The 14,094-nt window shown below is 45.5% G+C and overlaps 1 protein-coding gene and 1 long non-coding RNA gene across 7 annotated transcripts in view; one reads left to right on the top strand and one right to left on the bottom strand.

Annotated features, from left to right (window-relative positions):
* Positions 1–1,866, top strand: part of LOC148639036 (uncharacterized) — a 20,656-nt gene extending 18,790 nt beyond the window's left edge. For all 3 annotated transcript variants that reach the window (XR_015930809.1, XR_015930810.1, XR_015930808.1), the window contains one exon: positions 270–1,866. This is a non-coding gene — a long non-coding RNA (uncharacterized LOC148639036). The remainder of the gene's footprint in view (positions 1–269) is intronic.
* Positions 575–14,094, bottom strand: arrdc2 (arrestin domain containing 2). Of its 4 annotated transcripts, none has more exons than XM_088621981.1 (9): positions 13,920–14,060; positions 13,230–13,491; positions 4,775–4,844; positions 4,369–4,516; positions 4,172–4,274; positions 3,627–3,883; positions 3,242–3,404; positions 2,521–2,675; positions 575–2,085 (listed from the first exon to the last, which is right to left on the bottom strand). In XM_088621981.1, the coding sequence occupies exons 2-9, from the start codon at positions 13,486–13,488 to the stop codon at positions 2,032–2,034; spliced, it is 1,209 nt and encodes a 402-aa protein (XP_088478107.1). In that variant the 5' UTR covers positions 13,489–13,491; positions 13,920–14,060; the 3' UTR covers positions 575–2,031. The 4 variants fall into 4 exon arrangements, with proteins under 4 accessions (XP_088478107.1, XP_088478104.1, XP_088478106.1 ...); XM_088621978.1 differs by having other exon boundaries at positions 13,949–13,998; XM_088621980.1 differs by lacking the exon at positions 13,230–13,491 and having other exon boundaries at positions 13,920–14,094.

The following is a 14,094-nucleotide window of genomic DNA, read 5'->3' as shown; positions in this document are numbered from 1 at the left end:
ACCAATTCTAATAAACAATTACTGTGCAAGGTGGTAGGAGTACTATCATATCTACTAACACTCAGCTTCTTTTGGGCTACAGTAGTATGAGATCTTTGTGTATATCTGAGGTATCACTGCAGAAACTGCTACACTTCTCTCCCTCTGCAAAAATCCATGTCACATTAAGCTAATACCTTAATTACTGGGGAAGCAAACCCCACCTCTTTATTTTGAAGTCCAGTTGTATCGGATGAAAACAGGAGTAAGGCTTGCATTTCTTTTCACAGGTTTCACAACCACAGCAGCACTGGGATGGCTGTTGGCACTGCTGAATCAACACTGGAGCTTGGTTCTGGAGCGCACCACTTTCTGTGTGCAGCTTGCCTGTTCTGTGCAACTGACTGCTGTCCCAAACAGGGTGGATGCTTCTGCCATAAGCTACAGGTTGTCACAACACTCACCAGAAATATGTAAGTTTTTCCCATAATGATCAGTTTCCTGTGAGCCCTTAACCTCTCAACTTTTCTCTGAATGAGAATTGCAACTAAAATCTAAACAGGGGTCTCTTTGACCTCCAAGAATACCAGGGGGAACAACTTCCTTAATTTTATTAGAAAAAATGATAATCAAAATATAAATTTTTGGCAAGTTAAGAAATACATGTATACAAGAAACATAGAAAATACATTCTTAGGATTGTGGTGATCTGTGTCCCACCATTTGCATAGGCACTGCTGGTCACAAGTCACTTCCATTACAATTAGGGAACAGAATGTTCTCACACAATTCGGAATGTTCTACAGGAGCACACTTAAGAGTGGTATCACCAATAAGATCTTTATGTACCCACTTTTGTAGTTCTATTGTATAGAACCCTCCTCTGTATAAAAATAAGGCCTCCTGGTGTAAAAGCACCAACCATATGGCTCATATTTCCTCCAGTACATCTGCTAATAAAACTACATGTGCTTGAAACTGGACATTCCCTTCAACACTACGGGAAGGGTCAGAACAAGGCAACATCTTTGGCAACTTTCACAAGTCAAGCACAATTTAGATAAACTTGATTTTCTTTTCTTGCAGAGACAGGATGTGGAAAACAAAGTCGTGCATTACCCTTAAACTTTAAACCTTCACATGCAAAGTCATGAACCGCTTTCTCCTCACTTACAGTTTACAGACTGCAGATTTCCAGTAGTCCTTACATTGTCCTAGCCCTTAGAACGTGAAATGCCATCAATTCCTCAACCCCTAACTCCATTGTTTTTAGTACACAACCACCTTTAAATCTCAAAGCCTGCCTTTTGTCTGTCTTTTCTGGGCAAACAGGTGAGACTGCCTCTGACTCCATGGCAAATAAAGCTGTTATTTCACAGGTACAAATGTGTGCTCTGGTCTACCCTTGACGCCTCAACAAAACTAGACCGAACACCAAGATTACAGGTTTGCACATTCAAAAGGTGGACACTGCACAATGAAGCTTACAGAAAACTGTGGCACTGGTATTCCAAGGCATCCAGGAAAATGCTTGTAACTCCTGCTCATCCCTGTCCAGCACAGGGATTGATCATTAAAACCTAGGGCTCGTTCAGTCCTGGACAGATTGCAATAATTTGTTTCTTCACTAAGCAAACCACGTCAACAGTACATTTTTACAGTCATGTAATCAAGAAGCCAATGGCAAGCTAGTGGTAGGACAGCCAAGCTGATCAGGCACTGCTGGAGTAGCATCCCTTTTAAGCCTCCTTTGCTCATTTTTCTTCCCCCATCCTAACAGTGTCGGGTTTGTAAACCGTTTGCTGCAGCAAAGAAGAGCTCAGAGGACTGGGATTACAGTCATCGCAGAGGATGAGTAAGGACCGCAAGGACTTCTTTTTTTTTTTTTTAAAGAGATATCCCAGGCCATCCCCATGTCAAGACAATCCTCCTCCTTGCTCCAGTCCTCCTGGAGGAACAGCCAGATTCCATCCATCCTCTGGACTGGGGAATCCGGGAGAAAACCCTGTAACGTGTTCAGGTCGTGTGTCATTCGGAAAAGGTGTTTTTCCTTCAATACGTCATGCACCGACGTCTCATGTTGTACAGCTGGGGATTGGGATCAATCTGGGGAAAAAAAGAGTAAGGTTAAAAAAACTGTTCAATTTGAAGCCTCAGATCTACTTCAATGTTTTTTCTATATCTTGGGTTTTCGGTTTAAAGTTATGGAGCTCAGCGTAGTTTCTCTGTACTTTGCATTTAAAAGGAAACTAAAAGAAGGGCCCAAGTCATACGGGGAAAAATCACAGTATTAGAAATAACAAGACAGTCTGAAAACAGGAAAAGGTTAAAAGCTGTCTAACACAAATTGGCCATCTCCAGCTATATTCAGTAAATGCATATTTGTAAACTGTGTAATATGAGAAAAGCAGGAATGGGTTTTGCTTTTCCTTGCTGGGTTTGGGAAGTTAGCTGGAGTGGGAAACGAGGCACATGTCGCCTTGAAGGGTGTCCAGCATGCTCTCCTCCCTACAGGTCTGTGTGTGTCGGGGGGGGGCTCACCTCGCTGTAAACCGGAGGCGGTCTGAAGCGGAACTCCTGAACATAGGCGAAGAAGGGACGCTCCAGGATCCCCGTGAAGTCTTCCTCCACTGGTGGGGGGGTCATGTTCTGCTCAGCCTCCTCTTCGGAGACGATGGTGTTGTAATCAGGAGGAGCTGCAAGACAAAGAGAGAAACAGATCTGAGACCTCTTGCTATCATCTCCATCTTTCATCTACTCCCACTGCCAAGACAGAGTCAGTGCAGCAAGATTCCTTCCCACCAGCTTGTGGACTGAATGGTTTTCAACTTCTACTAAAAACGCTTTACAGGTAATGGGGATCCCCTCCATCAGTGTGTAGCCCCCACCGGGATGAGGCGATGGAGCCAGATTGCACCAGTCCGCTCCCACACCAGCTCTCAGTGGGGAGGAGAGCAGAGTGATGAAGCCAGTTCAGAGAGGGGGGTTATTAGGAGGCCATGATTGGTAAAGCCCAGGGGGGGAAATTTGGCCAGGATAACACCCCTACTCTTTTTGAGAAACATCCTAGCTTTCCCAGGAGTCTCCCATCCAGGTACTGACCAGGCTCACTCCTGCTGAGCTCCAGTGGGGCTGCCAGCTGGGAGCTGCCACATGACTAGGAACTAGACCTGCTCCATGTTATCCTCACTTAAGGTAAACGGCCACCTAGGTCTGGTTCCTGCGCGGGACAGGGTCCGGGAGAAGAGGAATGTGCACTCACGCTCTGGCTGCTCCGGGATGGCCAGGCGCAGCCACTCCAGGTTCACGCTGTACTGGCTGCTCACGCTGGAGGTGCGACTGCCGAAGGGGTGCAGCGGAATGGTGCCCATGACCAGGGGCAGCTCCAGGGACAGCTTCGAGGTGCCCGGGACGTCCACGCACACCTGTCGGGACAAGGCCGTCGCCGTCAGACCCGCCAGATCCCAACCGAAGGACTGGGGCCCTCTTTAGCGCAGGCACAAAGATCTGCAGAGAGCCGATTACTGGGCGTTGTGTGCATCGCTCAATGACCGAAGTCTTGATTCTGATCATGCAGCTTCAAAGACGCCCCCCCCTCTCTGAAACACTGAGCTGGACTGGACAGCAAGACGCTGATGGCCGCTCACCCGCAGCATGTATTCCACTTTGATGATGCGGCACTGCAGAATGGAGGGCCCCACGGGGGGGATTTTGATGGCGCGGCCGTGCCACGTCTCCCTCTTCCTGGCGCCGACCGCGTCCCCCGTCAGGGTGGCCACGATCGCCTTCTTCTGCTTCATGGTTCCCCGTGCGATGAAGGTCTGGGTCTGGGTGATGTAGGCCCTGGGCACCACCGACCTCGACGTGGCGTTGTCGAACTCGGCGAAGATGGGGATCACCTCGCCTGGAGGAGGAGGGAAAAGCGGTCAGGAGATGCTGAAATCCAGACCAGCACGGTGGCATTTCAAAGCTGGGGCGTTCTCAACATGTCAGCCGGTTGACCCGTTTTGAAATCAGTCTCCTCTTTCAATGGGTCTCCTAGCTGCCCTGGGATCCCGGGTAAAACAAAATGAGCTACTCATGCCCGAGAGAAACGTCTGCCCGCTAACTTTTCCCATTTCTGGGAACTCCAGTTGGAGAGACGCCATCCTAAAAGGGACCAAGGATAAAAAAAAAACCACCAGATCCCTACCTGGTGTGTAGCCCTTGCGGTCGATCTTGGCTGTGAGCGACACCTGGCCAAAATTGTGGTACCACACTTTCGCCAGCTTGTCTTTGGTGCCAGCCTGCGGGGCCTGTGATGGGAAGAGGAGAAAGTGAAAGACTGCACGTTTGGGGTGGGCACCGAGAGACGGGGAACATGAACAAGAAGATTCCGGCAGTCCTTACCAGTAAGGATGGGGTGTTGATATCTATGGGCTCAATCACCGTGAACTCCTTCTTGATCTTCCTCACTGTGGCCCAGGGGCGGTGCAACTTCACTTTCACCCAGTAACGAATGCTACCATGTTTGCCCTCAAAGGAGGTCACTAGGGTCCTAGTAACAAGAACAAATAAAATAAAATCATGAATATCCGTTTCAGCACTTGATATGCACAGACTTTACTTCCGTGTCTTATGAGCACATTCTGTAGGGCCTGAAAGATGGTGCATTACCACAAACCCACACTGGCTTTCGAGAATCTAGTTGTTTTCAGTGGGCATGTGTGAGGAGGAACTGCACACTATAAATACACTGAAACACAACATTGAAAAGCCCAGGGCATGGTAGGAGCGAATTGGTGCACACACTTACTCCTCAGGAAGTTGGAAGCTGAATGGAAACTCGTGTCTTCCAGCCGCCAGCACAGTAAGATCACCGTGATCTGGGAAAACAAAATTCAAAAAGCTTTTGATTTATGCTGCTTTTATTATAAAACTAAATGCAAGTTTTTCCCCCATATATGGTCAGAGATGAGCCCATCTATGTGGTCAGGGTATCCAGAAGCAATTCTTGGGACAGAATTGGGTCTTTTCCAGTGCCGTTACTCCCAAGGAGCAGATGGAAGGACTTCAGACTCTCAAAACACACAGCTCACACTTCTGCCTGTTTACATTTGAAGGCAGTGCTCTTGGAACAGGGTGGACAGTGCGATTTGAGAACTTCAGGGGTAATGCTGGTTGATAATACTGCCCCAGCGAAGAAAGTGCTTTTGTCTGGTGCCAAACTTTGACCAAGTGATCTTGAATCAATAATTCTCAAAACACAAAGCGATCCGTCACGAACATGTAGTAGTCTTCAAAATGCTTTATCCATCTCTAGTTATTAGCAGCTAAATACTACAGAAAATTCTACTCCATTTTGTTTTGGGTTTTAATAACGAGGACAAACCATCTTAACACACCTTTTATTCTACTGGTGTATTTTAAACAATTTTGGATCTTTGGTAAAAAAAAAAATATCCATTTGTTATAACCATTCTCGGTTGTGCAAAGCCAGCAGTTTTCATAACTTCATAAATTGCAATGCGGATACTTCTATATACCATTAAATTAAAAAATGTTTTGCGCTTTAAAAACAATATAAAAACACCTTGAATTCGGACATAATCTCCAGGAATGGACACAAGACTATACACTTCTCCAAATCTGGTTATCAGTTCTTCTGGATTTTGCGCGTTATCAAACCATACAAAGCCTTTTGCCACATACGTTACAAAAAACAAATCTTGTTGATGCCACAATTTTAAAAAAAAAAAGTGCTTTTGAACGGCTTTAGGTTGTGCTGAAGTTCGACAAGTCTCGTAAAAATCTGTACCGAAACTAAAAACACAGAGAGAAGATAAGATCGGGCACTTAACTTGCGAGGTCCGGCAAATAAATACGTGACCTGGGACACGCAACTGCAATTAACAAGACACCCCATTGTCTTGGAGAGACGATTATTTGCTGCGGGCAAACGAGCGCAGCCCCCGGACGCGCAGGCAGAAGCGACCCACGAGTGTCTGCTGCTCAGTGACAGCTCGACTGACCTGCCTGCAGCAGAACCTCCCGGCGGTTCAGGTATTCAACCTCGTCGCTGTAGTTCTGCGTGTACGCGGTGCTGGACCCGGCGCTGCGGGACTCGGTCCAGTGCACTTTGGCGAACCCTTCGGCGTGCAGCTTGATGGAGTCCACTTTGGTCTCCCCGGCGAGCTCCAGCACCGCTTTGCCGGACACCACGTCGCCGCTGCTGAAGACCGGCGGGCAGTCCACCTCGGGCGAGTCGAAGACGATGTCAAACTTTTTCACTTTGTCGAAGATCATCTCTGCGGCTCAAGGTCCGGGCGAGCTGGTCAAGGTCTGCGCGTCGGCTTCTCCTTCCGCGTCTGTGCTCGCTTCGCTGCACGCGTACGGCGCTTTAATAAACGAGGCTGGGAGCCGCTTCTTGCTCACAGAGCTTGCAAAACAAAACTGAGCGGAGAGGGCTTGTCCCAGCACCTTTAACACGCTGTCAAGGGGCGGTCCTTCTGAATTTATTATGTAAGTCCCGAGGCGAAAAGACTGTTGCTGGCTAATAAACATCTTCCCTGGGTGTGGAGACGGAACGGGTGATTGATGGATCCAGGTTTTCAGCAAAACAAGCTGACTGAGCATGCCCTGAGACTTGTTATTTTTCTTGGGACTAAAGGGTTCCCAGCTGTATTCAAAGTTTTTTCCACCCCCCTCCATTTAAAGAAAATGTCGGAGTAGGCAGGCACTTTAAAATAATTTTTATTTTAGATGCGGTCGGTTTATCTTTTATTTTGACCAGTAAAAAAAAAAAAATCAGGAGGCGCGGAGACGAGATGAAAATTTTTTAAAGTTAAAACTCGTTCCCCCCCCCAACCGATATGCAACAAATCTATCTTTAGTTCAGGGTTTTAACAGTAGAAATAAAATGCTTTTCTAGACCAAAGATCATGAACAAGGCACGTTATGTTCTCTTGAGGAATCAACTCTTGTTAGAATTATGCAGCGATTTAAAATGTACAGCAGTGTTGGGTTTGCGATTTACTTACATTGAACTATTCTAATTATGGAACGTATTGTTTCAAAATTGTGTAGCTAACCGAAAGAAGGAAATGAACATCTCTAGACCTTGGGTGGGGGGGGAGTTGTTTACTTCTCTCGGCTGAAACGGTAGCACTATGGAGTGTCGCCACCTTGTGGTTGCGAGCAGTCAAACGCCTCGAAAGAGTAGGAACTCCAGTTGTCTGCATAACTTTCCCTCACAGTCATACACAGCCCGCCCTCTTGTGTACACAGAGTTCAAATTACTGCCAAACACATTCGGTACAGTCTGAACCCGACAACATGTGCCTAGATGTGAAGGTTCTGTTCAGAACCAGTTGCTCTCAACTTTTAATTTGCATTAAGTTTCTGCCAAAGCAATCCTCAGATCTCAGAATATGCTCCAAAGCTCCAAAAGAACTCTTCAATCTACAGTTTTCCTCATTGATCTTTGGGATCACTGATGCATTAACCTAAATATTTCAACCCAGCTTTTTCCAATCAACCAACCTGAAAATCTAACCACACCACTCTCAGTAAAGTGCATTTCAAGCAGTTAGATACAGCATGTCCATCGCAGGGCAGACAGACACACAGTCACACCAGGACCAACTTTCCCAAAAGCCAAGTAACCTACCAGTATGTTTTTGAACTGTTGGAAGAAACCGGATCACCCAGTAAAAACCCTCACAAATCCAGGGAGAACATGCAAACTCCACACAGACAGGACCCCACATCCAGAATTAAACCAAGGGCCCCAGCACTGTGAAGCAGTAATTTCACTGGGCCACCATGCTGCCCCTGCATAGAACATTTGTACTGCAAATACCAAGTGCTGGCAAAGATGAGTAGCACCCCCCAAGTATTACATTAGACCAAAGTAGCACAAAAAACAATCAGCTTACTTCTCGTACAGAAAAATAGACCATTCACAACCTTTTGAGCTTTGTAACAAACACTCTTCCTGGTGGGCATTTTTCCCCACCCAAGAATTAACAGGCAAGACCAAGGTAAAGAACTGCAATTTCGGAAAACAGCTGGGAAAGTCAGAGACCTTGTCAGCGACCAAAGTTGTTTCTTCCCTCCCCCCACCAGCAACCCACAGGTATCAGAACAGTTTCCTGAAAACCATCATTTAAATACAACTCGGAAATGTGAAGGCCATACACAAGCCAACATCAGCACAGCGCTGTTGTGGTTATAGTAGTGTTAAGCAGACTGGATGCATGACTCACTCTCTGGGATGGATGAAAGATTGAAGAGTTATCCCAGCAACACGGTTACCCATTTACTCAGCTGACTGGACAGGTCTCTTAAGGACCAAGGCAACAAGAGTAAAGTACAACAAGGAAACAAAAATGCCAGTTAAAACACGGGCAAGTCCAAAGTCATTAGGGGCCCCCACGATTTGGATTAATAATTTAGTCCTTATCAAATTGTACAAATATTAGACATTTCTGCTATGAGGGTGTTTCAACATAATCCTCTTGGCCCGTTCTAAAACGGGCAGTGCAATGACACCTTTTCAATGAGGATAGGGAGATGCCAACATACCTCCCATTTGCCTTAATTCTCAGATAGCCCAGCAGAACAGTTAGAAAACAAGAGGAGGCCATTTCAGCCCATTAGGCAGTGGCCTCCTGTTCTTCCACACAGTTTCCAGTTGTGTCCTGTGGTTTGTGTTTCAGTGTTTGTTCTGACTTTGTCAAAATGCCTTTAAGGATTTTGAATCCTTGTATCGGGTCCCCTTGTAGTCTCCTGTCCACGAGACTCAAAGGCTTGTGTTCCTTCAGTCTGTTAGTGTAGGACACTCCTTGAAACCCCAGAATGGATCTTTTTACGCTTCTCTGCACAAATCCCAGAGACCAAACAGGTCTTCATTATTCTAAGAGAGGCCTTACTAGTGCATTATTACCATGTTTTTATGGCATCCCTTCTTCTAAAATGTTTACTTTTAACTACACAGCTCAGCCCTGTATGCCTGGTTAAAATCACTTCATCTAGAAGATGGACATGAGATGCCCAACACCCATGTTTTTCCACACAAATTACCCCAAGGGTGTTTTGAATTTTTAGTTTTTGCTAGCCTCTTCAGATTAAAAAAAAAAAATCTTGGTACATGAAGAGTTAGAGGGATTACTGAAGCACCAGAAACATTCCGATACCGGCAAACAAAGTCGAAACAGAACCGCCGGCTGCTGTGCAGCGATATGTGGCCAATATCCATCCACGTGTGTGGTGTGCCCCATCCCCATCTGGAACTTGCAGTGTAGAGTGTGCGTGCACTGGGGCGCGTGTTTGCCTGCTTATCTTAACTTGCTAGATGTTCCCGTTTCACCACACCCCCGCATCTGGCTCATCTGCGGTAGTACTGTGCAGTTGAGAACGTTTTTAGCGGCACGTCTCTACACTGCTTCACCAACGAAAACAGTCAGTGTCCATCAGTGGCCCTTTAAGGGTTTCCCCAACAGCATTGCGCCACTTTCGGGTTCGGCACGTTGCAAGCTTGCATTGCTCATTTTGTTTCGTTTTTTAACGGAACACATACTTCACATTCCCAGTCTAAATCCGTCAAAATAGCCCATTTGGTTTTGGTTGAACAGCGTAATTAAAAACGTTTGCTTTCGCCAAGAGAGGGGGCTCAGAAGACGGCGACGAACAAATCGGAGCTCCAGTGCACGGCTCGTCCTCAATGAAGCCTTCTCGGAAGGAGATGACAACTAGGGCTTGTCAGAGTGAAGTGCATTTAAGCATTTGCTGTGCCTCTTTTTAACCAATAAATTGATATTAAAGACCTAATCTGGAGTGAATCCTGAAAGAACTCAGTCGCCGGAGGGACGCCCCTTCCCTCTAACATTTTTCATACAAATTATCTTGGGTAGGCAAGATGAAACTCGCTTATTATACACACACGCACACGCTGTACTGTGTGTATACTGCACATTCATCTCCTACAGCAGGAAGCACGTCAAGGTTTCAGGTCACTATCTGCAGGAAACCAAACCACACTACCATGTGCTACAGCCCAGTTTCTCCAGCAACGGAAGAGGCATTTTTTAAAACTCTCCAGGCTGAGCAAACAGGAACAGCTGTGGCAGCAGAGCAGAGAGGCCTCTGGGTACAGCAAGCAAACACACCCAAGCCCATATCGTCACCTTGACACAGAGAACACAGTCTACAGAAACACACTGTTCTCCTGTTGGGAACTTGCGCTGTTCGGGCTTTTAAAACAACTGAGAAATCATTTTCTGCTGGTTGAAAAGAGAAATACAGTGTTAGTATAAGTCAAAGTGACTGGGGGCTCATTAATAATTTAACCAACCAAGTAGCGTGGGTCTGCAATATTTATTAGAACTTTTTTGCCCTATTTCAAAGGTCTCACTATGGGAAGGTGAAAAATGCAAATACAAAAGGATCAAATAAAAAGGACAGAAAAAAAAGTGCGGGAAGTATCAGAGGATTGTCATACGGCCAATTTAAGGGAAACCAATTTCTTTATCTTAGAAAAAAGCAGATTATCTTTGTAGACCAAATTGTTATGAATACAGACAGGGTTGAAACAGGGGACTATTTCACATCTGTATGGTGTGTGTGGTGTTGTTAGGGCTCACACTAGGAAAATAAAAAGGAATGAATTTACTGTAGGATAAATGATACAAAATTTATTTCAACAGTTGTAGGTGTAGAACTGGCTTCCCAGCTGGGTGGTGGAGACAGAAGCTCCAGGCTCTTCAGAATTTTAGAATCACTCCTGAAATACCAAATGAGCAAGATGGGGCCTCAACAAAAAAGAGGACATTTGCCCCGACAGTGTTAAAAAAAAAAAGCCCAGGTGTGCTAAGAAACCGATGGCATTATAAAGACATGGTAGAAAAACTGTCCTGCCCGTTCCCAGGGAATCTATTCGGAGGCCCATTTATAAGGGGAAAAAAAAAATCACAGGGTGAAGAACAATAAAAGCAGAAATGATTAAAAACTCCCAAGACTAGAGAAAGTATGCGAGCCATTAAATTCACTGTACACTCTGGATGCCTAGACAGAACCAAAATTACAATCTTTAGGGTAACCAGGTCAGATAAATAAACACAGTGGAGATCTAAAGTCCATCGCTCTCGTTTAGAGATTCAGCAAAAAAAAAGGACCAGTCAAGGATAAACTGTCTTTTACTGACACTATTGCTTTTCTTATAGGTTTGCATAATGGAAAAGGTTCACCATTGCTTTTAATACATTCTTGAAATGCAAATCAAAGAGGAGATTTGTATGAGTAAAAAGTGCTGCTGATGGCTGCAATTTAAGGCTCTTAGTCTTTGCTTGGGTGGCATTTTTAAGAGACACTTTTGCTCCAGGATTCAAATCCAGCTCTGCATGGAGTTAAGCCGTTCCCCCAGAGACACAGCATCTCTAAACTGTCTCCCCTGCGCATGCATGATGGAGGGCGGTAGTATCTTCCAATTTGGTCATTGTGAATCAAAGCCTCTTTTAGGACAAGACCGTATGTGGAAATGGGCAAAACAAAAATGCATTTAGGATTTCCAATACCTAAAGCAATATCCCCATCCGCAATTTAGTGAAAGTTGAAGAATTGAAAATTGAAGTATTTCATTACAAAGCACTAATACACCCCTTTGAAGGTGCTAAGAAACGGTTCTTTGAGCTGGTGGCCGAACTGTTCCCTTTGCAGACTACCGACATGGCATAAATGCAAGTCCTACTCATCTTTGACAACAAAAGGCATCAGTCCCCCCCCATGCCCCCTTCTGTTTGTAAACATCTGAAGTCCCATGCCATGGAAAAAAACCCATCAGGTTGGCCCAAGAACAAATATTGATTCCAGCCTTCAATGTAGGACAGTGCCATGTTAAACATTTATGCTGTACCTTTCCATTTACGTCTTGGCACGGCCACAACGCTGAATCTGTGCATTTCCTAAAGTCCAGTTCACCCAGAACACACAGATCAAAGTCTTCTACATGCAGACAAAGCATTTACTATAAGAGGGGATAGATCTAAACACACTCTGCTGGCTTGATATTCCCCGTCTCATCTGCAGAAGCCATTACCTCAACCGGTTGCATACAGGGCTTGGAAGGATGTAATCCTTTAATTACAGGAAGATGACATCCTTAGCTTCTGTCCAGCTGTGTGGAATTTTCCACATTGGTTCAGTTTTGTTTAGTATTAAACACTATGGCAGAGAGGTACAACAATACACATGGTCATTTTAACGGATCCACAGCTCTGGAAACTACAATCCAGTACACTTTTTATTCCCCTCCCCACTAAATTTCTACCACCACAGATAATCTAGAACTAAAGTGAATGTATTTATTATTATTTTATTTTTTTTAAAGTGAACTGATCTGTACTTGTGTTGATTTTCTTTGTTTACCCAGAGTTGCTCCCTTCTGTAGCAGTGTTTGCCATGACACACATCAGTGGAGCATGCTGGAGCTGCAGTAAAATATTAACCGTGACATTATTTATTTACATGTCTCTGGTCCTGCAGGGAGGCTAGGTTTCTTATTAGCACACATTCAGGGAATCCCAGCAGAAGCCTGTCTATTGCAAGAGTCTCTGTGGTTTTGCAGCTTTGATAAAACTATGCAACCTTTGAAATGAAGTTGAACAGAAAATAAACATGGAATGGAATGATCCTTTCGTTGGCAAACTACTTGGATAAACTGAATTTCCACTTATATATGCAAACAGGGGATAAAGGGAACTTTTAGCATGTCAATTCTTCAGACTGGATTTTTTTTTTGGGGAGGGAGAATTCTCAAATACGTGCAGTGCAGGTACAACAGGTTCTTAATGTGAAACTTAGGAATTAGGAAAAGCATTACCGAGGTTTCAATGTAGAGAAATTAGGGTTAAGGTAGACAAGTCATTGTTTGTCATCACTATCCAACGTACTGCCTAGTCCATAAGGATTTCAGGATTGCAGAGTGGAACATGTAAAATCGTATTGACGAGTTGTATCCAATAATGATTACTAACATTCAGTGCACTTCAGTCTGTTGCCGTTATACGACATTTTTAACTCACCGTCAATGCGCTTCACGCAGTAGAATAATATCAAAGCACCGAAATGATTTAGGTTTCCTTTTTTCCCCCCTGTAACGGCCTTGTTTAACATTACGAGTTCAAGAGACATGTCGACCATATGTACACTCAACAACAGGACCAACAGGGTCAGGAGTCTTTCTGCTGTCGACCGTGAGGGGTTCGCTCCCTTACCTCGGATGAGGTGCTGCCTCTTCCTGAAGTAGGTCTCTTTGGAGGTGTAGTCGTTGTAGACGGTGTTCATGCCCACGGTGCGGTTTTCCAGCCAGTGTGCCACGGCTACACCCCTGGCCATGACTTTCAGGGAGCGCACCTTGACTTCGCGGTTCAGCTCCAGCACCACCTGGCCGGCGACCACCTCTCCGCTGCTGTACACCGCGTCCTCCGGGCCCTCCAGCTCCAGAAAGAAGCTTTTTATGCTCTTGAAAGCCATTTCCTGGAAAAAGAGTGTGCGGTCCTCCTTCAAGACATGCGACAGTGCGCTCGCACCCTACACAGCAGAGCGGTCCGGTCTGTCATCTGCTGCGGGAACCGGTGTCACTTCAGCCTACACAGCCGTTAACGCTGAAGGAGAAGCACTTCTGTGTGACGCCTGTGTCTCAGTCGTGAAATCGATTTGATTCAGACACACGCGGGTCTTTTACTTTGTAGACTGAAATATCACGATTCACGTTTAAAGAAAATGCATTTAGACGGCGCCTGATGCCGCTGTTCCTCGCACAGAAAAGTACTACTGACATGGCCACTATAAGGAAAAGGAAGTACAGGAACTAGACTATAGTTTTTTTAATACTGTGCCTTCGGTTACCTGGATTGGAGTTACAGAATACGTGTATCAGATGCGTTACGCCTCACGCTACCTACCTTTCGTGGTTTTGCAAGTTCGGTGTGACGGAAGGACGGGATGCAAGTTCCAGTCTGCACACCTCCAGACACCCAGATCCCAGAACGGGTTGGACCACGTTTCGGTTTTGAAGCATTTATGTGAGCGAAGCCCTCCACTGCGTCTGACGTCAGCGCGCATCGTCCAATGGCAGAG

The sequence above is a fragment of the Lepisosteus platostomus genome, chromosome 27 (genome assembly GCF_059453375.1).
Source record: "Lepisosteus platostomus isolate fLepPlt1 chromosome 27, fLepPlt1.hap1, whole genome shotgun sequence".
In the NCBI taxonomy this organism is placed as follows: Eukaryota; Metazoa; Chordata; class Actinopteri; order Semionotiformes; family Lepisosteidae; genus Lepisosteus; species Lepisosteus platostomus.
Note: the sequence above shows the minus strand (reverse complement) of the source record. Positions and strands in the feature narration are given on the sequence as shown.

Excerpts from the sequence above, each read along its gene's own strand:
- arrdc2 (XM_088621979.1), bottom strand. The coding sequence starts at position 6,264 with ATGATCTTCGACAAAGTGAAAAAGTTTGACATCGTCTTCGACTCGCCC. Across the intron at positions 4,517-4,774 it reads AGCTTCCAACTTCCTGAGGA|GACCCTAGTGACCTCCTTTG; the intron begins GTAAGTGTGTGC and ends TCTTGTTACTAG. Across the intron at positions 2,086-2,520 it reads CGCCTCCGGTTTACAGCGAG|ATTGATCCCAATCCCCAGCT; the intron begins GTGAGCCCCCCC and ends TTTTTTCCCCAG.